General features: G+C 35.1%; 1 protein-coding gene across 1 annotated transcript in view; it reads right to left on the bottom strand.

Moving 5' to 3' along the window:
• Rhp (GTP-Rho-binding protein rhophilin) overlaps positions 1 to 23,144 on the bottom strand; it is a 198,898-nt gene that overhangs the window by 13,100 nt on the left and 162,654 nt on the right. The window contains exons 11-13 of the mRNA XM_090376941.1: positions 15,422 to 15,538; positions 13,779 to 13,973; positions 3,370 to 3,446 (exon numbers count right to left, since the gene is read on the bottom strand). Coding sequence (XP_090233067.1) covers positions 3,370 to 3,446; positions 13,779 to 13,973; positions 15,422 to 15,538 — 389 coding nt within the window. The remainder of the gene's footprint in view (positions 1 to 3,369; positions 3,447 to 13,778; positions 13,974 to 15,421; positions 15,539 to 23,144) is intronic.

The raw sequence follows: 23,144 nt of genomic DNA, 5'->3' as shown, positions 1-23,144 counted from the left end.
CATTTCTAACTTTGCACTTGTATAATGTATATAATAATATAATATAAAATTAAGACGGTATATACGTATAATGTATATACCTTCTTAATTTAACTTCAAACTGATTCTGCATACACAACAAAATGAATCAGGATTATTAACACATTTCTAAAACATTGCAAGCAACATTAAATAGTAACTGTTTGCACAGTACACCAGAGAGCAACAAAACTATCATATAACAAGCAATAAAAAAAGCAGGCCACATATGATATGGCAGTTTTTTAGCCAATCAGTGATAAGAATATCCTGACCAATACCTAAGTGGCATTTGATATTGCTTGACACTCTTCAAGTTGAATCTTTGTGAGATGTGACATTTTCATATTTTTTTCTTTTATCAAAGAAATTACAAATGTACTTTAAAAAAAAAAAAGGATGGATGATGGAACATTTTCATTAACATTTACATAATAAGGGCTATAAAAATATACAAGTACTTCAACTTTAAACTATGAAAGCATGAACGTTACTGGCTCTGTGGAAAACTTCAAACCACCTGCTCCATATCCAAAACCTGCCAATTTCTAGAAGATGAAAACTAAAAGCATTTAAGAGATCTAGCTTTATCTGAAATACTCTGGAATTGTGTCCTGGCACTGTCCAAATGGCATTTCTACTTTTCTTCTAAGTTACCCCTTTGTAGTTGGATGTTGTAACAACTGTGATATCACAAAATTCCAGTCCCCCATCCAATATCATCATAAAGGCCAAGAGGTGCTCCAATTATAAAATGTTTACTCCTCTGATGGTGTAATTACTGTACTGTTATCGATTTATACTTCATATAAATAATTTGAAAAATTAAATGAATTGTTAACAGTAGCCAGAGCAGTTTTTCTTAATTTTAGTGGTCACAGAATATCTTGTACTCTGTGTTAAAGTGAATATTCAATCATGATATCAACAATTTGTAAAGGACTTTCTGATGAAGAAAGTAACTGTTAATACCTTCCAGTTCAGAATTTAACTTTAACTTTTGCTGTATAGTAAGTAATGATAATGTTATTTTCCACCCAAATGACATATCTGGTAGCAGTGATAAAGCTGATTACAACTTGTCAAGAAATTGGAAACCAAGCGAAATTTTTCATTCAAATGTTTCCCCCCTTTACTTTTCCGAACAGTAGATTTTGGTCAGGTAAATCAAGTATTCCAAATGCAGAACTTGAATAATTTCACTTTTTTTTTTTTTTTTTTTGCCAATTGTTTATTTGAAGAAATTTTGGGAAAACACACACCTGAATTAAATTCTTTCAAATAAGGTAGTTTGACTGTTCCATAAGGCAAAACTGGGTTTCAGTTTTGCTAAATGAACTAAAGGTGTTTTTTTTTTTTTTTTTTGTATGTTATTATTAATATGGGAATAAATGAAAAAAAAAAATTGATATAAAGGAATACTGGTCTGAAGAATGGGGGAAATTACTAGGTATAGCATTTGAAATACTAGGTATAGCATGTCAGGACTTGCACATGGTGATTATACCCAGGGTTACTAACATTTTTCAACCATCATGAACATGCAAGCAGAGGATTTGATTGTCATTGAATGACTTGTATAAACTGAAATTAAAAGGGATACTCATTAAATTACTAAATATTCATGCACAAATAGAAATGTTTGATTTATTTGGAATCATATCATCAAGCTGACTTGTGGTATAAATTATGGCTATTTTTCTTTCATCAGGCTAACCTGAAATGTTGCCTGATGATGGGATTCCAGAATAAACCCAAAAACTGCCATTTGTATATGAAATGCTTAATAATTTGATGTATGCTTTGTATTTTCACAGGGCACAGGAAAAAAATTAACTTTTATTAATAAATGTTGTACCAATGTCTCAAATTTCATTTAATTTTACTGTCTATTCAACTCTTCTTGCAAATTAAGAAATTTAGATGTTACTAGCATTTAAAGAAATGCACCTATTTACCTATCTTTGCAAAACTGTAAATGGATGGACACACACACACACACAAAAGTTTAAGTCTACCCCACAGGGTTAAACATAATCATTGACTCTCTTCATGGATTGAGTCAGGTTTTCCAAGATGATGAGAATGTTCTCCAGTCACTGCCAACTGATTTTATTATATCTGCAAACTTTAAAGTTTTCTTTTTAGGATATTTAGGATTTTTTTTTTTCCTTTAATAAAGTTGTTGCTCACTGTGTATTCCATACTGTCAATCCATGAAATAGTCCCCCTTCAGACTTGATATGGCAAGTATAGTGACTCGAGTCTACATCAGAACCACTAACCACAAACCAGAAAAATTCAGAATAAATCTAATCACCCTTTCTGTGCTAAACAGGCATCTTCAGATGCATCAGGAAGGCCCTTGGGGAGAGAGAGAGAGAAATGACCTGTATTTCGTCAGATACTCCCTAAAACAGAACATTACCTGAAAAGTAGGATACAGTATTCCTGATGAGGAACTCCATCTCCCAGTTTTTAGCATCCCTCCCATGCAACCTTTTAGCATCCCTCCCATCCCTGAAACATATCACAGATCTAAGTGAATTCACCAAGCATAGCATTTAAGACCAAAAGCAACTACAACTTCAACATGATTTCCACAGATTAATTTCTGAAGAGCTGAGAAAAATCAAATCTCTTTTTATACAAAGTTCTCCTATTATGTAATTTGCAACAAACAAGGTTTAAAAAAAAAAAAAAAAACAGATCCAATTATTATTTAAATTAGGACTGGGAAAGTGGCTTCAATGAATTGAAGAAAAGAAAAAAAATGTGAACACCAAATACCAATTGTGAATTTCTTAAAATAAAATAACAACTAAAATAAAATAACAAGACTATAAAAAGTGTTTGAATGTAATACTTTAATAAAAATGTGAAATTTGATATACAACTTTTCTATGTAATATAGATATTTATCAGTCATGATTAATGATAACAATAATGGTTTGGCTTTGCTATCAAGAATAAGTGCTTAAGCAGGTAAAACACAAAGGTGTCAAGCACTGTGTATGTAAACCAGCCATATATGGCTGGTTTACAAGAAGTAAAATGAGAATTTTTGAGAAGGGTAAAAAAAAAAAAAAAAAAAAAAATTCTTGCCTGAATTTATTTTTCAGGCATTGTTCAAGCAGAACAATGCCAAGATCTATTATTGCTATTGTAAAAAAATTCTATCTATTACTGATCTATTACTGTTATCATAAAAAATAATAATAATAAAAAAGGAAAAATGTCAGTGATATTACAGCAAAAAAAAAAACACAATTTATTACTTAGACATTTTATTAAAAATGTCTAAATAATAAATTTAATAGTCTCAGAAAATGACAACAAAAAAGAATTTACCAGGTCATGAAAAATATCCTTCACACTATGTTGCTGAAAATCTGGTGCTGTCAGAGTTAACTGGAATTTTGTAGCCGCTACAATATTAAAAAGAAAAAAATATATATCAGTATTAGTGAGATCAATAATCAGTCCTCTGGTAATGATATTCATATATAAGAGTGAATCAAATGGAAACTACATTTTTGCTATAATCTAGGAGTGGCCAACTTAATTTGTGATGCGATCTACTTTTTTCCTTCAAAATATGCCGCAATCTATCATCTCAAAAATTTCATTGCACAAGGTGCACAAATAGAGGAATGACTGTATGTTTAAAATTCGTCGTGATCGACCGAAATTAAATCCACGATCGACTCGTTGGCCACACCCCTGCTATAATCCATTCAAACCAGAATTTGCTTATTTTTCTATTGTCAACTTGTAACGTGTGCAAAAGGAGATAGAGAGGGCCAGTGACATGTACATATTTGTTACATCAGGCTCACAAACAGAGGTGAAGAAAGCTTCATAAACCAGAGTGAAAAAAGGAGAGGCTAACGTCATTTTAAACATCTGAAGGTTGTTGCAAGCAAACATCCATCACAAAATGAAGGTGAATTACAAAGATGAAGATTGTATCCAATAGTAGTTATATAAGTTTAAAGGCTGTCTACAGGATTTCTATAGCACTCTCTGCCAAGGTCAAGTATAGTTTTATCACTCCTGAAAGCTGCAAAAGAAGCAGTCTGCTGATTATCTCAAATCAGATAAACTTAGGATGGCTCCGTTGTATTTTTTTTTTAATATGAGCTTCAATTCTATGAATCATGTGATCCATAAGAAACTGGGATTCAACACTGCATGCTAGCTACCTGATGGCTGATTGATAAAAAGATCTTACTGAGGTATGCAATCCTACTATGAAGCAGAAAGCAACTTTTTTTTTGATTCATCATAACAGCTGATCAGTTATTAGTGCATTTCTTCCAATCTGAACCAAATGAGTAATCAAGGAGTAATCGTTTACTGCTAAGGCCTAAAGTTTCAAACAGCATCATCCACATGACCTGTCATGTCTTTTTTTTTTTTTTGATTTGGTAGTTGTTGGCGCATCGGCTTCTGTGGCCATATTGCACCTCCCAAGGTTTTTGCAGTACTTTGATCCAAGCCCGAGGCGGGAATCGAACCCGCGACCTTTGGGTTGCCGGGCAGGTATTTTACCCACTCGGCTAGCCCGGTCGGCCTGTCATGTCATACTGATAGGTAATAACACCATCCCACTAGGCTATTATTTGATGTCAATAGTGAGAAAGATCACAGAGCATGTGGTTAAGGATAAGATAGCCATTTTACACAGGTGAAGGTTGGTGCAAGCAAACATCCACCACAGAATGAAGGTAATCTATGGTAATCAAGACCATCTCAATACTAATAGTATCCTTAATCAATCCCAGCACTGGATACAAGAAACCACTTTGGCATTATTCACCTTTATTTCAGTGAAGCTTTTGATATGATTCCCCATGAAAAGCTATTATATAAAGAGAAGCAAACTGGAATTACTGCTAAAATTCTTACTTGATTAGGCCCAGCTAAACAACAGAAGACAGTAGCATAAATGCATTCTTCAGGATAGACCAGTGTAGCAAGTGGAGTCCCCAAGGGATCAGGTTTGGAACTACTCTTTCTAATCTTCATTTTTTTTTTTTTTTTAAAGGCAGTTTGCTGATGATTTAAAGGCATGTAAGGCGATTAACAACCATAATTAGGCCATTCTGTTTCAAAATGACTTGCAGTTGGTTTTGCACACAAGCTGAAAAACGGTAATTGAAGTTTAATGTTTCTAAATATAAGGTTTTGCATCTGAGGAATAGAAATCCAGTAGTTATAATCTAGGGGGAGAGGAGTTAAATGGTTTAGGACAAAAAAAAAAAAAAAAAAAAAAAACTTGGGTGTATGCTACAGCTAGGTATGAAATTTACCATGCAGTGTAAGCAGATGGATAGGAAGGGCACATGGTGTCCTGCCTATGATAAATAGGACCTTCACAAGTAAGATAATGGATATCATTGCCATTTTTATATAATACATAAATATATTTACATGAGACTACATTTAGAATACTGTGTTCAGGTTTAGAAGCCATACCCGAAGAAAGAGAAGGCTTCTAGAGAGGGTTTGAAGAAAGGCAGCCAGGTTGGTGGAAATCAATGCATATGAGGAATGGCTTAGAATGTGCAGACTTGAAAGCTTTGCAACTAAACATCTCGAGTGGTGACTTGAGTTACAAAAACCCTGAAGGCCTTATATAACTCAATCAAAATGAACAACAGGTCACACAAATTTCTGGGAAGTAAAAGAAGGCTGGATCTCAACGTTTACCTATGAACAATATGTTGTATATTGTCCAAAGGTACTGTCAAACATATTGTCCAAAGTTTACCTTTGGATAATACACACTGTATACTGCCTGCCACAGTTGTCAATGAGAAGTTTTTTTTTTTTTTTTTTATTGCTAATACTAGCAATAAAATATGTTTCAGCATATTTTAGAGCATAAGATAAATAGCATATTTTAAGGTATATGTTTTCATTTTATTCATCCTTTGTGTTTAACAGCATAAGATATATAGCATATTTTAAGGTACATTTTCATTAGATTTGGGGGGAGGGGGCAAATAAAGGTTCCTGGAGCAGAAGCAACAAAAAGTGTCATCATGTGATGACTTCATCCAGACTTGTCAAAACAATCCTAATTTCCTCGACTATTGCCACTGATTGGGTGTTTCAGTACAACCCAGAGACTAAGTGTCAGAGCATGCAGAGCACTTCAAAATCACTGAGGTCCAAAAAGTTTTGTTTACAGCAGTCCAGAATTAAGACTATGGGGATCATGTTTTTCAACAAACAGTGTGTTTCAGAAGGAATTTGTACCAGAAGGGAAGATAATCAATGCTTCATTGTACCTACAACTACTAAAGTGAATTTCCTGAGTGAAGCTGCAATTTCAAGAGAAAGGCAGCAGGTTCTTGTTGCATGACAGTGCCCCCCCCCCACAAATTCTGCACTTGTTATGAAGACATTTTCTGACAAAACATGGCCCTGTGCAGCTCAACCAACCCAACAACCCTACTCTCCTGGTCTAGAATCAGAGGACTTCTTCCTCTTTCCCATGGTGAAAACTGCCCTCAAAGGAAAGGGAGTTCAGGGTGTTTAGGACATGAAAGAAAAAGTTAAACTGCTGAACTGAAACATTATCTCTTTGGATGCCTTCACTGACTTTTTTTCTGAAACTTTTAGAACAGTGAAATAAGTGCAATCAATCAGGTGGTGATTACTTTGAATAAAAATGAAACCATTTTTGAGCTGCTTCACTTTGTGTTCTTCTTATTGCATCAGTCCAGGAATTTGACCGCCATACCTCTCACACTTGCCTGCATGCACAAGAGATATGGCAGTAAAGCTAAACACGCACGCGTTTGTAGCTTTACTGCCATAAAGTGTGTTTTACAAATTTGTACAACTTCATTTCTCCATCAATTTTAATGAAATAAACTGAATTATTAATTCAAGTTTCAATAACAAAATCATTCACACTGTTCATTTGTTTCAACATAATCACGTGTTTCAACAAATCATTCAACATAATCATGTGTTTCAATATAATCAACAACATTCCCATAACAGAAACATTGTCTGCTGTTGTTAATAACATGCATTCATGGATACTTTTGAAAACATAGTTAATTATTTCCTCCAAGTTTATCAAAATCTTTAGATTTGTTGCAATAAACTTTCTTAACCCAGTCCCACAGAAAAGTCAGACTGAGACTAGCAGACCACATGCACCATATCATTCAATCCAATGTGCTGAAATATGCCACACAACCAAGCCAACACACACACACACACACACACACACACACACACACACACACACACACACACACACACACACACACACACACACACACACACAGTTAGAAAAATAGAAGCCTTCTCCTGCATGAAATTAAGGGGGTGGGGAATCACCTGTTCTATCAATGCTATTCCATTGCGAAATAATTGGCGATACACAATTTTCCAACATTTCCAGGTAATTTTCATTGTAATATAGCCAATACTCATTAAAACATGATTCTGCTTATAATACGAAGCAAGCATGGCTCCCATTTTTTGTCAGTTGAAAAGTGTTTTTAGTCACGGAAGATTAACATTTTGGATTCCCTGTGAACATGTGGCAATATTTTCAATTTAATGTGAATCCATGATATGCATTATCCTTTGATTTCCGTAAGAACAATAATAAACAACTTGTAAGTTTACTGCAAAGTGTTTGTACATATACAGTATTTTTTTAAAAAAATTTCACTGGATGCATCACAGAAGTCATTTGCATACAAGGCACAATCCTTTACAGGAGGGAAATGCACAGGTTGCCTATTTTCTTTTCTTTTATTAATTATTTATTTTTTAAAATTTCTTCTTATTATTTTTTTTTTCCCCTGGCCGGTGCAGCATAAGCCATATGCTTCCTTGCACATGTGGCTAATACTAATACTTTTGTTGTTTCATGCTGATAATGATCTGTTTGATTTGTATTTCAAATTGACAAGCTGCCTTGTTTTACTTAATGCACTCATACACAATAGGCTACTCACTTGAGCAATAATTCAAGTGTTTTAGTCACATTTTAGTAGTAATTTAAAGAAATGTCTGAAACTTAAAAAAAAAAAAAGAAAGTAGTTTATTATAGAAGAAAAAATTTCTGCTCTTGATAGAACCAAATCCGGAGTACAGCAAACTCAAGTGGCTAGAGACCTTGGAGTGAATGAATCTACAGTGCGTGGATGGAAGAAAGAAGAGAAGAAACTGTGATGCAGCCAAGTCTATGGAAACAAGCAATGGACTGCAATGAAAACTCTTGTGGCAACCTTGACACGAACAATTGGATAAAGCTTTGTTTCAGAGGTTTGTTCAAAAATGATCTGAAAGCACACCTCTATCTGGACCCCCATCTGCAAACCCAAGCTAAAAAATTCCACAACGATCGTCATGGAAATGAGTCCACAGCATTCACTGCAAGTAATGGATGACTAACGCATTTTAAAAAGCAGCATGGAATAACTAAAATGGCTATATCAGGTGAGATATGTTCAGCCAATTATGAAGCTGCATGCTCTTACCCCTGCCCAGCTTCAGAAAATAATTCGCGATGATGACTACACCGCAGAACAGGTATATAACTGTGATGAGACCAGACTTTGTTATAAAATATTACCCAATTCCACTCTGACTTGTAAGAACGATGCTCAAAAAACACAAAGCTTCAAGCAAATGAAAGACAGAGTGACTGTACTTTTCTGTGTAACACCAAACAGGAAATCACAAACTGAAGCCACTTTGCATAGGAAAGTTTAAATCACCTGGTCTCTATGCCATTTGCCTATGACTTTAGCAAAAATGCATAGATGGCTTCCAGCATTTTTAAAAACTGGTTTCATAAGAAATTTGTACCTGACGTATGTAAACACTTATGGCAACAAGGGCTGGATACTAAAGCTCTCTTGCTGCTGGATAACTGCCCTACCCATCCTTCTGCCTATAACTTAATAAGCAGAGATGGTAAAATCCTCTGGATCAAAGGATTATATCGATGTTTAAAATGGACTTCCGAAAGACTCTGATACAGCAAATAATCACTAATGAGGATTCTGTTACCTCATTTTTAAAGAAGCTGAACTTAAAGGAAGTTTTTTTACATTGGTGGCGAAGCCTGGGAAACTGTGACGAAAAGGTGGAGTTCAAAAAGTTGGAGAAACATATTGTGTGCAAGTCAGATAACTCTCAGAAGAGAATGATTTAGAGGGTTTTATAGAGGAAGATGTCGATGCTGCAGACCAGTTCTTGGAAAAGTAAACTAAAAAAAGTAAACTTAGGGCTGCTGTAGCCTAGTGGTCAGGCGCGCGGGTGCATAAGTACACGTGCCTTGAGTGACCGGGGTTCAAGCCCATGATTGCTGAATACGGTGCTGTTTCTTGTATTCTGTCTATCTTGTTAACTCCTCTGACTGTTTGGTCGTCCCGGAGTATAAACAGAAAAATTTATTTTTATTTATTTAATGAAGGCCTGACAGAAGATGACATGGCCAATGCCGAGCAAGTACTGGCACAGTTCGTTGATAGAGAAAGAGGGACCACAATAGAACATTGAGTAGATGGGAACAACAACTGTCCTACATATAAGCACATGACTGACTCAGAAATAAGCAAAAACGGTACTAGCAAAAGTCATGCTCCAGATGCAACCGAAGACAAGGAGCCAGAGCCACCACCTAAGGTCATGGAGCATTTGCTAGTTTGCAAACTGGGCTTTAATTTTTTGAAACAGAAAATGTAGATTCACTTTCAATTTTACAGTTAAAATTGCCTTATTTAAATTGTTAAAAAGAAAAAATTGTTAAAAATAAATTCAATAAAACAGTCAACCCTTGATACAATTTTTTCTTTAAAAATGAAAGACTTGAAAGTAATGACTAAAATGTGTAAAAGTTTGTTCACTAATGTCTACTTGTAGTTGAAAGAACACAGTACGCATTGTGTTTTCCTTTTTCTCCCAAATTTGACCATTTGTTAATTTCAAAACACGAATGTAACAGTCAATACAACCACGTGGAAAAACAGTTTTTGTGAGTACTGATTTGTTTTTGAGACAAAAGGTGTGTGTGTTTATGCATATTTAAGAACATGAATATTGGTTTTTAAAAACAGGTAGTTCCCGACTTTACAAGTTAATTCATTTCTAGTGCAAGGTTGTAAAGTGAAAACTCAAAGCGGGAATTTTTTTTCCCATAGACATAATGTTAAAAACAGGGGTTGCATTCTCAACAATGAAATTTGACCATAGTAATATTAATGGGCAACAAAACAATAGTTTATGCATAAAACTTGTAGATCAGAAAGTTTAAAATTTTCATCTGCGATATCATCCTCTGGATTGATTTGGTTTTACCTCCGATGCCATTTCCACCAAATCCGCTTCGCCAGCCTCTTTTTCTACCAGTAATTCTTGACCATCTTCAGTAATCATATCTTTTTTGGGAGCATCGGTGACTAAGGTCATGTTACTCTGTGTACATTGTCTATAAATTGCCTGTGTTCTGTAGTCAATTTTCTGTTTTTCTGGACGAAAAACCAGAGTTTCCGGGAGGAAAAAACCATGCTGCTCGAGCCCGACTAACTCAGCCACGTTGTGGAAAAGACCCATAAAAATACCTCCTGTCATCGACTGATTCGATCTCGGGTATTTTCCACCTGGTGTGGGGAGGAGGGCGATTCTATCAACTATGCTACCCACAAGGGCTTCAGTAGTCATATCATCAAAACCTTCCCCTCCTACTGACGTAGCAAGTTCTACTATCACACCGATTCTGTTTTATGTTGGATGTAATTTTTCAACATAACAGCAGTTTCCCCTGAAACAAAAAAAAAAAAAAAAAAACACAACATTCAAAAATACCCTGTTATGTGAGATTTACCGAAATTCTCTAAACATGTTAGAGCGAAACCATGTTACGTGAGGATTGCCGCAATTTATCAATCATGTTAGAGCGAAACCGTGTTGTAGAAGTACCCTGTTATACTGGGGTTGCCCGAATACCAATTCTGATAAACTGTTTCTACCATAACATTTTAAAATTAAACTGTTAAGACACACCCATGCTTCAGGGTATGCTTCATGGATCACAAATGCAAAAGGACAAAGTGATTATTAGTGACTATTCCAAAACTGTCTAAAATTCAAAACACACACACACACACACACACACACACACACACACACACACACACACACACACACACACAGTTATCCATTTATTGATCAATCTATTCTCAATGGTAGGAGCAAGCTCAACTATGGCAACAGCAGGGAACATGTCATCAGATGCGGAGTGAGATATTTTTTAGACAGGTAGCAGTTTCACTGTGACAGAAGTGGCATTTACAGAATTTACTTGTACAGTGCATGATGTGAGCTTTCCCAAGAAAGAAAAAGTGCTAATTTTGGAATACTACCTTACACTTAGGTCATTTTTATAATGGCAAGACATCTAGATTTTAATAATAATTTGGATATTACAGTAAATATCCAAACAGGCCTGTACCAAATAAGACAACTACTCATCACTGCACAGCATTTTCACCCAACAGGTAGAGTATATGACCAGAAACACAACTGCCAGGCAACAGTTTTAACAGAAAATAAATTAAAGAAAGTTCAAGAGTGCTTTTGAAATGTCTTGAAAAACTCTACTGAAAATTAATAGTGCAGGCTGTCATATATCAGGGCAAACATAAAGCTATGCTTGTTTGTTTGTTTGTTATTTGGTTTTTAGGAGCATTAGCAACTAAGGCCATATTGCTCCGTGAATATGCGGTGGTCATTCCTGACCTTTCCGCATCTTCCGTATTTGGTGGTGACGGGCTCGAACCCCGGTCTAATCAAGAAGCGTGCTACGCACTGCTGCTCCTTCCCGCCTGGCTACGGAGGCGCCTTAAAGCTATGCAAAAGATGAATATGCCTACTACATAGAGTTCTTATTACATAAGAGCTCATTAGCGAGATAAAAACAACTAGGATTGCATACTAGCTTGTTTTGCCATTTTGTTTGATGTATCATTTTAATGAAATAATATATTGCAATATTAACCCTGTGTATACACACCACAAAACAAACTAATTTGGTTCCTTGGCCATTTTCCTTCAGTTTTCATAGACGGACACCAGATTTACAGTAGCAATACTAAGGTAGTATTATTAGTGTATAATGTATAAAAAAAATCAAGAAAAAAAGCAACAATTTTGAATGCCTATATTTTTTTATGTATTGTGCTGGCATTCAGTTTGCTATCATTAAAGCATGAGAGTAGTGTATCCATAAGAGATGAATAAATAACAAAACACTTAATACAAGATGCCAGCTACAGCAGCTGTGATTTCACCTTAAATTTTTCAATGGTATGTGGATTATTCCTGTAGACACTATCCTTACAGGAAATAATCACAAGGATTCAGATCTGGCAAATACAATGGCAAAGCCATCCAACCTCACTTAGTCCAAGATATTAGTAATGACCACATCATTAAAATTCTCCTTCAGAAAACCAAAAAACCACATGCACCATAAGTCATCTTGTCCCACCTTGTTTGAAAAAATATTTTACTTGTTAACTCTCACATTTAAGAGTTGGAATGAATAAAATGGTCTGAAGAAGTTTCAAGTGCCATTCTGCATTAACTGTATCATCCGGAAAGACTGGTCCCGTGATATCAGCTTATGAAATTGAGCACATGATATGCATTTTTTTTTTTTTTTTTTTTAAGTTGCAAAGGCATCTCCATTACTGTGTGGTGATTTATAATTCTCCATACATGTATATTCTGTTTATTCACAAAGTAACTACACTGGAAATCTGCTATGTCAGTGAACCATATGTATGAACATATTGTTTTTCCAATTACTGATAAAACTAGGCACAAAAGAAGAAATGCCTTTCTTTGCCAATGTTACTCATGGATTGTGTTATCAGAATTTCAGAAAGGCATTTCTTCTTTTGACATACAATTTTCTTCTCAAAGAGTGCTTACAGAGGATGTTTATTTTAAACCCAGCTGTTCCTTCTGACTCTCATTTCAGATTTCCTTTCCAATAGCTTTCTGCACACATGCCTTATTTTCAGGTATCCTCACAGATTTATTTCTGCCAACAACACATTTTGTTTTGTCTATCACAGAATCAGATAGTTCAAACTTCTTTAGTATACTCAAAATTGTTGATCTACCTTGACCAAAATTCACTTTAAATTTTCACTGCACTCTAAAAAAAAAAAAGCTGCTAATTTGATAAAATCATTTTAGATAAACGCTATATTCCATCTTTCCTTCAGCATTTTCACAAAAGTTGCATCACCTGGTAAAGAAACTCCAATATATTATGTGTTTAATGACACCACCCATTAATGTCAGCAGAACATCAAAAAATAGGCATTTAAAGCTGTTGCATACTTTCTTGAAGATGTATTTTATTTTATTTTGTAAACGTACATTTAAATTGAAGGTTTACTTAATTTAATTTGACACTGAAGGAGGAGATTCCAAACTTGAAGAAGTATATGTATACTATTTAGTTTTACAAATTCAAGTTTTTTTTTCTCCAAAACACAAAAGTGTTAATTTTTGTTTAAAACCTAAAAACTTTGCTATTTGAATATATCATGTTCCAAATCTGTTATACCCACTGGGTGTCAACAATGATAGTACAGATCAGCTCTTCTGGCCTATCTTGATTTCCCATTCTATCATAATTCTCTTAAATAAGATATGTAGAAGATGAAGATAAAAATATAAAATAAACTGTACATGTATACCCTGTATCTGGGGAGGATCCAAATCTTCTTGGAAGTTATCTTCTTCTTCCACATCTGCATATAAGTTGAGTGAGGCATCATGATCTTCTCTCAATTTACTTTGCAATGTGTCAACCTGACGGAGCTGTCTACACATACGGTGAAGGCGCAAAGCTTCTTCGTGCAAGAGTAGTGCTTCTCTTAAGTGAGCTCTTCCTAAAAATATTAAAAAACTAATTTAGCACATCTGTGATAAAATACTGAAAAATAACTAATAATTATTATTAATTTTATTTTTTAATATTATGAGGCACATTCAAAAAGTTCCCAGAATTTTACTATAAAAGTTTGAGTAAACAGTTGGGCTTACTAAACTAATCACCTTCAAAGTACTTTTCTTTTGCATATACACACCTTCTCCATCAGTCTTCCCAATCTTTGAACCATTCTTTAAAATCATGTTTGCTTACTGCAAGTAGAGATGCTTTTGGCATTTTATTTGATGTCATCCATGTAGAGAAACAATAACCCTGAAGTCCCATTTTCAGTTTACAGAACAGCCAGAAGTCAGATGGTGCAAGGGTCAGGAGAGTAGGGAGGCTGCTGAATGACTGATTTTTTTGCAGCCAAGAATTGCTGAACTGTCATCACCATGTGACTGGGTGCATTGTGGTACAGGATCCAATCATCCTTCTACTTTCGACGTAGTCTTCACCTTGCATTCTCAGGCAAACATATCAAAACCTCAACATAGTAAGCAGTGGTAATGTTTCTCCCCCTAGTCACAAATTCTTGGTGCACTATGCCCTGATCATTGAAATAAATAATTTTTAACTTAGATTTTGACTTTGATAGACTTTGACTCAGACTATGATAACTTAGATTTTGTTGCACAAGAATTCTTGAGCCATGGGAAAATTTCTGTGTGCCATTCAGATGATTCCACCTTGATCTTGGGCCATGGGCCAACATGCAACTCTCATTCTCAGTGACCACTTTTCTTAGGAAGCTTGGATCCTGCATTAATTTTTTTTGAACAAAATCAATGGGATTGCTTTCCTGCAGTCCATATGATCACCCAACAGCAAGCATAGAACAAACTTTGTGTGTGCACACGTGCAACATCTATAAATCTCCATCAGAAATGTCTGTACTGAGCCTACATATCCAACTTTGTGGGCAATCTCACAAAGTTGGATATCATTTCACATGGCTTCCTTCACTTTCGTGAGATTTTTGTTTTGTAATGCCAAAGGGGTGTCCACTGCAAGGTTCATCTTCCAGTAATTCCTGTCCATTTTTAAACCAATTAAACCACTTGTAAACAGCTGTTTTTTTCTTCAAAGCATCATCTCTGCAAACTTTCTGTAATGCTTACAGCATCACTGCAGCACTTTTCCCAAGTTTAAAGAATAACTCGATGTTAGTGCACTTCAAACTGCAACGTTCTGCAATTAATCAACTGTGACACACGAGTGAAGTGGTCAAGTCAGTTCCCACTTGGCATGTGTGCACACTAAGGTCAACATCAACACCCCATGAAAGCTTTGAGCTGTGGAGGTAACCATTTAAATACCAGGGTGCAAATCTGGGAACTTTTTATTCATTCGTAAATACTTGTGAAGTGGAATGAAATTATTAATAGAACAAGAAGATTAACATACCTAATTGACGCCTCTCCTCCAAATTTTGAGGTATTTTAATGTCAATGCAGGCAATATTACTGAGATCTTGTATGTGCAAAAATTCAAGAATATGCTTTGTTGATTCACTAAGTTCTCCTGAAAACAAGAAATCTCATTTATAAAAAGAATTTTCCTTATTAAAAAAATTACTATTTACTCTTAAAAAGTATCAGGGACAACCACAAATTATTACTGATGAAGATGAATATAAATGCACAATAAAATGTCAGTATCAGGAATTCCATTTACTTTTGAGCAGAGTTTTAATATTTAAATGACTTTTCGGGAGTTCTGATTTTTGTTTGCTGTAAGAATTTTTTATTCTTCTTGTTTTTCACATTTTTAGTTTGTTCAGTGATGCTGGTCACCTCCAATCTCAACTCCATTATATACTCTTGTATCTTCACCTAGTTGTTTATCATCCCTTTCTATATAATCAATTATATTATGAAACAACAGGGATTACCGTTATTTTAGATATAGGAAGCTTCTTTTCCAACCAACTCTCCTGGTCCAACACGCTAATAATTCTTTGGGAAGGCGATATCAATTTTACAAAACATGTGGGACATCTTCCCCACTGTCAGAACCGTAGTCTTCAGACCCCTCGGTCTCAACCTTGAGTGCTCAAGACTCAAACACTTCTTCAAAAAACACCATACCTCTGGCAGCAAGGAAACCATTACGTGGATTGACATAAAATTAAATTTTGAAGGTCTAAACTGCTTAATAAATATGGACTGACTATTTTCTTCGGTCCAGTAGCTTGACATTAGAGTTAAATTTAGGGGTCTAAAAAAGTTTAATGGATATGGGGGGGGGGGATTGTTCTCTACATTCCTTAAGTCAGACTAGAACTTTTCGGGGCATCATGTTCGCAGGAATAGAGCAACTCACAATTAATCCGAAACTTTTGTCTTATGTTGTAGTGTTTGTTCTTCATGCATGCGTATAAGTGACCAGTCGTCGGACAATAGGAATGGTCTAGTATATTGATTGAAGTTTCATGTAGTTTCATCTCTAAGGTTTCCGCAATAAGTAGTTTGTGGTAGTTGTATTGATTATTTATGATTTTTGTTTCATTAAAGCCGAATGAATGTCGTTCATTTGGCATTATAAATATTATAAATTTATAATTATAAAAAAATTATAAATTATAAATATTGAACACAACTATCACAAACTACTTATTGCGGAAACCTTAGAGATGAAACTACATGAAACTTCAATCAATATCCGTAGACCATTCCTATTGTCCGACGATTGGTCACTTATACGCATGCGTAAAGAACAAACACTACAACATAAGACAAAAGTTTCGGATTAATTGCGAGTTGCTTTATTCCTGTGAACATGACGCCCCGAAAAGTTCTAGTCCGACTTAAGGAATGTAGAGCATAATCCCCCCCCCCTCCCCATATCCATTAAACTTTTTTAGACCCCTAAATTTAACTCTAATGTCAAGCTACTGTACTGAAGAAAATAATTGGTCCATATTTATTAAGTGGTTTAGACCTTCAAAATTTAATTTTATGTCAATCCACGTAATGGTTTCCTTGCTACCAGAGGTATGATGTTTGAAGACAAGTCTTGAGTGCTCAAAGTTGAGACAGAGGGGTCTGAACACTGCAGTTCTGACAGTGGGAAAGATATCCCACATGTTTTGTAAAATTGATATATCGCCTTCCCAAAGAATTATTAGCGTGTTGTACCAGGAGAGTTGGTTGGAAAATAAGCTTCCTATATCTAAAATAATAAAGGTACTCCCTGTTGTTTCATAATATAATAGAATATAGGAATTATCAAGCACTTAATAGCTTTCTATTATCAAATCTATATAATCAATGTATTTGTTTCTGTGCTCCCTTCACATAAACTTGTGACAATTCTTATGCTCAAACACTGTTTATAATTAAGAGTGCATGGCTTGCATAAAATACTAATAGCCATTTTCAATTATTGTTAGGTATACCTTTCTCTCTAAATAAAACTTCTACAGATGTAATTATAATTTCCTACTATTTATAAATTCCCCAATGTTATTCTTTCTTGGACACTGGTTTCTACTGCTCTTTCTCACATAAATACGAAGTTCGTTTTTACCCCATGAGAAATAATATCATTTTATATGGTCAATACAAAGCTTGGTACAATTGTCCTATTATTCCCTCACCACCAGCACGCATGTGCCGACCCAGTTATGTATTTCCCAAAAGATATCACCAACTTGTAAATTGACTTTTATATAAACAGCTACAAAATAAATACACTCTGAAAACCATCAACTGTAGGTCAGTTGCAATTGTTGCATCTTGTTCAAGAGTCTTTTGTTATAATCCTTCCCCCCCCCCTTTTTTGTGCCATTTTTAAAAGGATCTGAGTTTATATCTTTTTGGAGCTTGTGTCTTTAGATTAATTTGAAGTCTGTTTATATTAAGCATCATCTAGCAGATATGGGGAAAAAAGCATAAACAGAGAGAATTAAGCCTGAAAATTATATAAGAGCTGATAGAATGGAATGAATTTAAATGTAAGTTGCAAAAGAATGCAACATCCCTTTACATACTGTCTACAATACTGAAAAACGGGATATACATACAGCTGGACCTCTATATAACAAAATCAATCATTCCCTTGAAAAAATTCATTAAACAGAAACTTCGTTATAAACAAATATGACCTTTTCAACAATGAAAAAGAAGTGTAATTCAACATTCATAAATATAGTAAAAGATGGGAAATAAATCAGAAATAAGTGGGAATGAATAAATTTTCTAATATTTTAAAACAATTAATTTATTAATACAGGTGACCCCCACTTAATGCTGACAATTCGTTCCGGAAAAACAGAGCGCTAAGTGAATCAGCGCTAAGCAAGTGCTGCATTCCCATAAGGTAACATATGTATTTGTGAGTTGTGGTCAGTGCCATAGGATATTTCCTAATCAATAATAAACGGTAGCGAAAAGATGCACAAATGTCGGTCAAAATATTTAATATTAAAATATTTGTACATAAAAATATTCTGCATTACATACGTATATGATTATGTGGTAACTACTTACATATCAAAATTTTAAACTTAAAATTCCAATTAAAATCATGAATTTAATCATGAAAAATGTTCGATTTTAGGTTGTGCTTTGGCCCTCTTCCTGGTAAACTAAAAGGGGTTTTAATTTTAAGTCCCCAGCAGCATTACCACCCAATAATAAAGTCAACCGATCCTTTGCCACTTTCAAACCAGGCATGTTTTTTATCTTCTTTTAGGCATTTGTTTCCAAAAAAGTCCTGCTTCATCTACGTTAAAAACTTGTTGAGAAATATAATACCCCTCTTCAATAATTTTAAGTTCTTTTTTGAAAGTTTCAGCTCCTTGATCTGCACATACGGCTTCTCCCTGGATTTTAAATCTATTCAACCAACCCTTAGTAGTTTTAAATGGTTCCACATTTTTTTTTTTTTAGTTGAGGTTTCTTCAGATCATCATATAGGCTAATCTCTCTCTCTCTCTCTCTCTCTCTCTCTCTCTCTCTCTCTCTCTCTCTCAATATTTAACCGAATTCTGCATTGGATATTACCTTCAATAAAATTATTTAGAAATCTCTCCATTTCAATCCTAATAGCCGGCCCAGCCCTAGTTGCTTGCAGTGGAACAGCTGTCTTTCCCACTGCTAAAATTAATTATTTATTTTTTATAATTGTTCTTACAGTTAAACTTGCCAGTCCTAAATTAGGGCACACAATCCGCTTGTCGTTGACCAGAATCGATTCGCTTCAAAATGACTAATTTAATTTTCAAATACAGGTCTTTTTCTTACATTTATAGTCTTCGTACTGCATCCAGACGTTGCTTTTTCATTCTTATTCGCCATTATTAACTCTTCGAAAATGTAACTGCATTGGTTGCATTAATTATGATACAATGTTAGAGTAAACTGTCCATTACGCACGATGTCTAATACTGTACTGAGTGATGGCTAGACTTCGGATAAATGCACATAATGCAAAATTACAAGCAATATACTTGATCATTTTTTAAAATGTTGATCTCGGAACTACGTAACAAGTCACTGTAAGTAAAAAAAAAAGTAAAGTGCAGCCATTATCAACCCACTGCAGGATGGAAGCCTCCTCAACAATTCATGTTGAGGGAAACGGACCATAATCTGCCACGCTGGTCCAGTGCGGGTTGGCAGATCGACCGTATTCAGCAGTCAGGGGCTTGAACCCCGGTCTACTCAAAGAGCGTGTGCTACTGCACTCCCGCTCCTGACCACTCGGCTACGGAAGTCACTGTACTGCAATTTAATTGGCATATGAGAAAATTTCACTGAGCGTGGGAAAATTTCTCAAGCCGGCGTGGGAAACATTTTAATGCTGTTTTGCTATTCATTTTCAAGCTGTCGACTTCATCAAATGAAACTATTTCGTTAAATATGCCAAAAATGCAATTTGTAAAAGAGTGTTATAGTCAGATATGGGTTATAATATAAGAACAGCATTATAGCGAATCAGTGTAAAGTGAACCGCGTTATAACAAGGGCCTGCTGTATATACATATTAAGAAATGACTACTTACATGATGTGCACAATGTATTAGTACACTTTTAAGAATTATGTCGTAAAATATTTTTTGTTGTACACTGGATTCTACTGTATGCCATTCATAAAAATGTTTGCATTTGTTTGAACACTCAAATATATTTTCTGTTACATTTTCTTCCCACTGAAGGCCTCGACACAGTTTCAAATGCTGCCAACATTTCATGTTTGGATGGTTTAATACTGCTCTCATTTTCATCCAACTTGTTATCGGATATTGTCAGTCGTTCTTTGAATACTCGCCAAATGTTGGAGTCACTCGGATATTCAGCTTTATGATATTATTACCAACTCCTAAAAATCAAGAATTAATTATCCACTGATCAAACCTCTTGAAGTTCTTCCCAAGATTATTCAATGTCTTGTAGTAGTTCATAACTCTCATCACTGTTAAGTGGTGTTCTAGCAAAACAATTCTTAATTGTTGTTTCCATCACATCTTGACTCCACACTTGTACCAAATCTGATATGCACATCTGCAAATCTATAGGTTGGTTGTTTTCTATTCTCTGTATAATTTTTTTCAGTATGCACATTCAGTAGTGCATTTTTTAATTCTTAATAATGCCGTGGTCCATTGGCTGCAGTTTAGACTAGGTATTCTAAAGGAAGAAAACAAGTTTCACTTATCTAAGTTTCGAAATTACCAGGTGAAGGTGGGCGGGACAGTTGTCGATAATCAACGAGATTTTTCTGTTTTCTTTTGTCATCTTTCTATCAAAATTTAACATCCACTGTTCAAAAATTTCACTTGTCATCCGAGATGTTTTATTGTAGCCCAATGATTTTACTCCTTTGAAACATCGGGGTTTTAACTTTTGCCTATTACCAGAAGCTTCAGTTATTCATTACTAGCCATATTTGTACCAATCAAGACTAATTCTCTCCTTACCATTTTTACCACCTAAACATTTATCACCTTTAAAAGTCGGTGTCTTGTTCGGAAAACATTTAAAAAAGAGACCTGTTTCATCAATGTTGAATGTGTCTTTGGGCTCTTGGTCCTCCAGAAATTTATTTCAAAACTGTTTCTTTCCAATGGGTACAGTCTTCTTCGATTACAACTTCATTTTCACCAGAAATAAAACTTTTGAGTAAACTACAGCATTTTTTTAAATTTGCCCAGCCAACCCAACTGGCTTGGAATATTTTATGCCTCTGAAAAGATGCATACTCCATAACACTTTCTTTTATTCTTGGTTAGTGAAGCGTTACTTATTCGAGGTAGTGCAATACATGGTAACCTGTTGTGAAGGATGAGCACAAAGGAGATACAGTTGAAATGATGCCCTTTACACTACTATCATAGTTTTTCCCTTTAAGAGTTGTATATGGTGTTTTTACACCTATATTATATAGATAATTATACTCTTAAAATATTATGCCCAGTTGCATTTTAGCCTTACTTAAACATTATCATGTGCACCTTTTAACATCTCTCATATTGTGGGATCATCTTCACAACTGGGTTGTCATGTTAGCACTACCAGGGTACCTGCCCACCCTGGTATTGCTAACATCTATGAAAGGCCAACAAGTCTTGAAACAGTGGCACCTGGGTGGTGCCCACTGAGAATAAGTAACAATAGTCTTCTTACTGAAGCATTACTTATGCTTCAGCATTACTTAGTTACTGAAGCATTACTTATTCTATATATATATATATATAGAAGAATAAAATTAAGTAATTAATAAATTACATTAAATTATGTTGTTTCTTTTCTTTTAGTTTATCTTAAGATATTTATTTAAAAGAAAATCTAAAAACATGCATTATTCTTATTATTATGAGACAAGACTTTTGTTACTATTTTATTCTTTTATTTTTACTGTTTCATTTTATTCTTTTATTTTTACTGTTTCATTTTCTTAATTTAATTTTACTATTTTCTTAGCATTAGCAGAGGCATACGATGCATGAAAGCAAGCTTATGCGGCATCAGCCGGGGAAAAAAAAAAAACCTCCAATTTCACCCTTCCATTCATTCCAAATGCCTGTCCAGCTCAGCCTTAAATTTATTTAGGCAATCAACTTCTACAACAAAAGATGAAAGTCTGTTCCACCAATCAACTACCCATTGGCTAAAGGCAAATTTCCACACATCTATTCTACAACGGTCTTTCCTCAATTTGAAACTGTGCTCCCTCAGTTCTTAATCTGAGCAAGATGAAGAATTCCATCAGCATTCAGGTTGCTCAACCCATTCAAGGCCTTATACACCTCAATCAGATTACCTCACAGGTGCCTACTCTCCAGGCACTGCAATTTGCAGAACTTAAGACTTTCTTGGTAAGAGCACCCCCTTTGTTCCCCTCACCAATCTTATTGCTCTTCTTTGTACTCATTCTAGCAACTCTACATCCTTCCTAAAATGAGGCCTCCAGACCTGTACACAGTACTCTAGGTGAGGTGTGGCTTGACCATTGCCTTGTATAACAAGATAATCACCCCCCTGTCCCTGCTAGCAAAATTCCTATATATCATTGATAAGGCTCCATGACTTGCCCTGGCAGCCCGTCTGCACTGCTCAGCAAACGTCATATTTGACTGCACAATTATCCCCAGGTCTTTTTCACTTTCCACTTCCCTGAGGGTAGAACCACACAGTTGGTATGTTCCTCTTTGGTTATTGCTACCCATATGCAGTACTTTGCATGTGTCAATGTTAAACTTCAGTTGCCACTTCTCAGCCCATTTGTCCAACTTATCTAGATCCAGTTGGAGTAGCATATTGTCTTTACTGTTGTTAACAACACTGCCAACCTTTGTATCATCTGCAAACTTGGACATTAAGCCGTTTATACCTTCATCGATATCATTGATAAATACACAAAACAACAATGGGCCCAGCAACGAACCCTGGGGAACTCCACTAATAACATTTGTCCACAAAGAGCAGTGTCCATTGATTAACACTTTGTTGTCTCCCACTCAACCACACCTCTCCAATTTGTACAGCAGTCTTCCATGTACAACGGTATCAAAAGCTTTCCTGAAATCCAAGTATATGATATCAAAATTATTTTTGGCATTCAGTTCCTTTGTGACTACATCATAGTATCCAATCAAATTAGCTAGACAAGACCTCCCTTAAAC

Source organism: Mastigoproctus giganteus, chromosome 7 (genome assembly GCF_048544385.1).
Source record: "Mastigoproctus giganteus isolate SK-2022 chromosome 7, ASM4854438v1, whole genome shotgun sequence".
NCBI classification, from domain to species: Eukaryota; Metazoa; Arthropoda; class Arachnida; order Uropygi; family Thelyphonidae; genus Mastigoproctus; species Mastigoproctus giganteus.
Note: the sequence above shows the minus strand (reverse complement) of the source record. Positions and strands in the feature narration are given on the sequence as shown.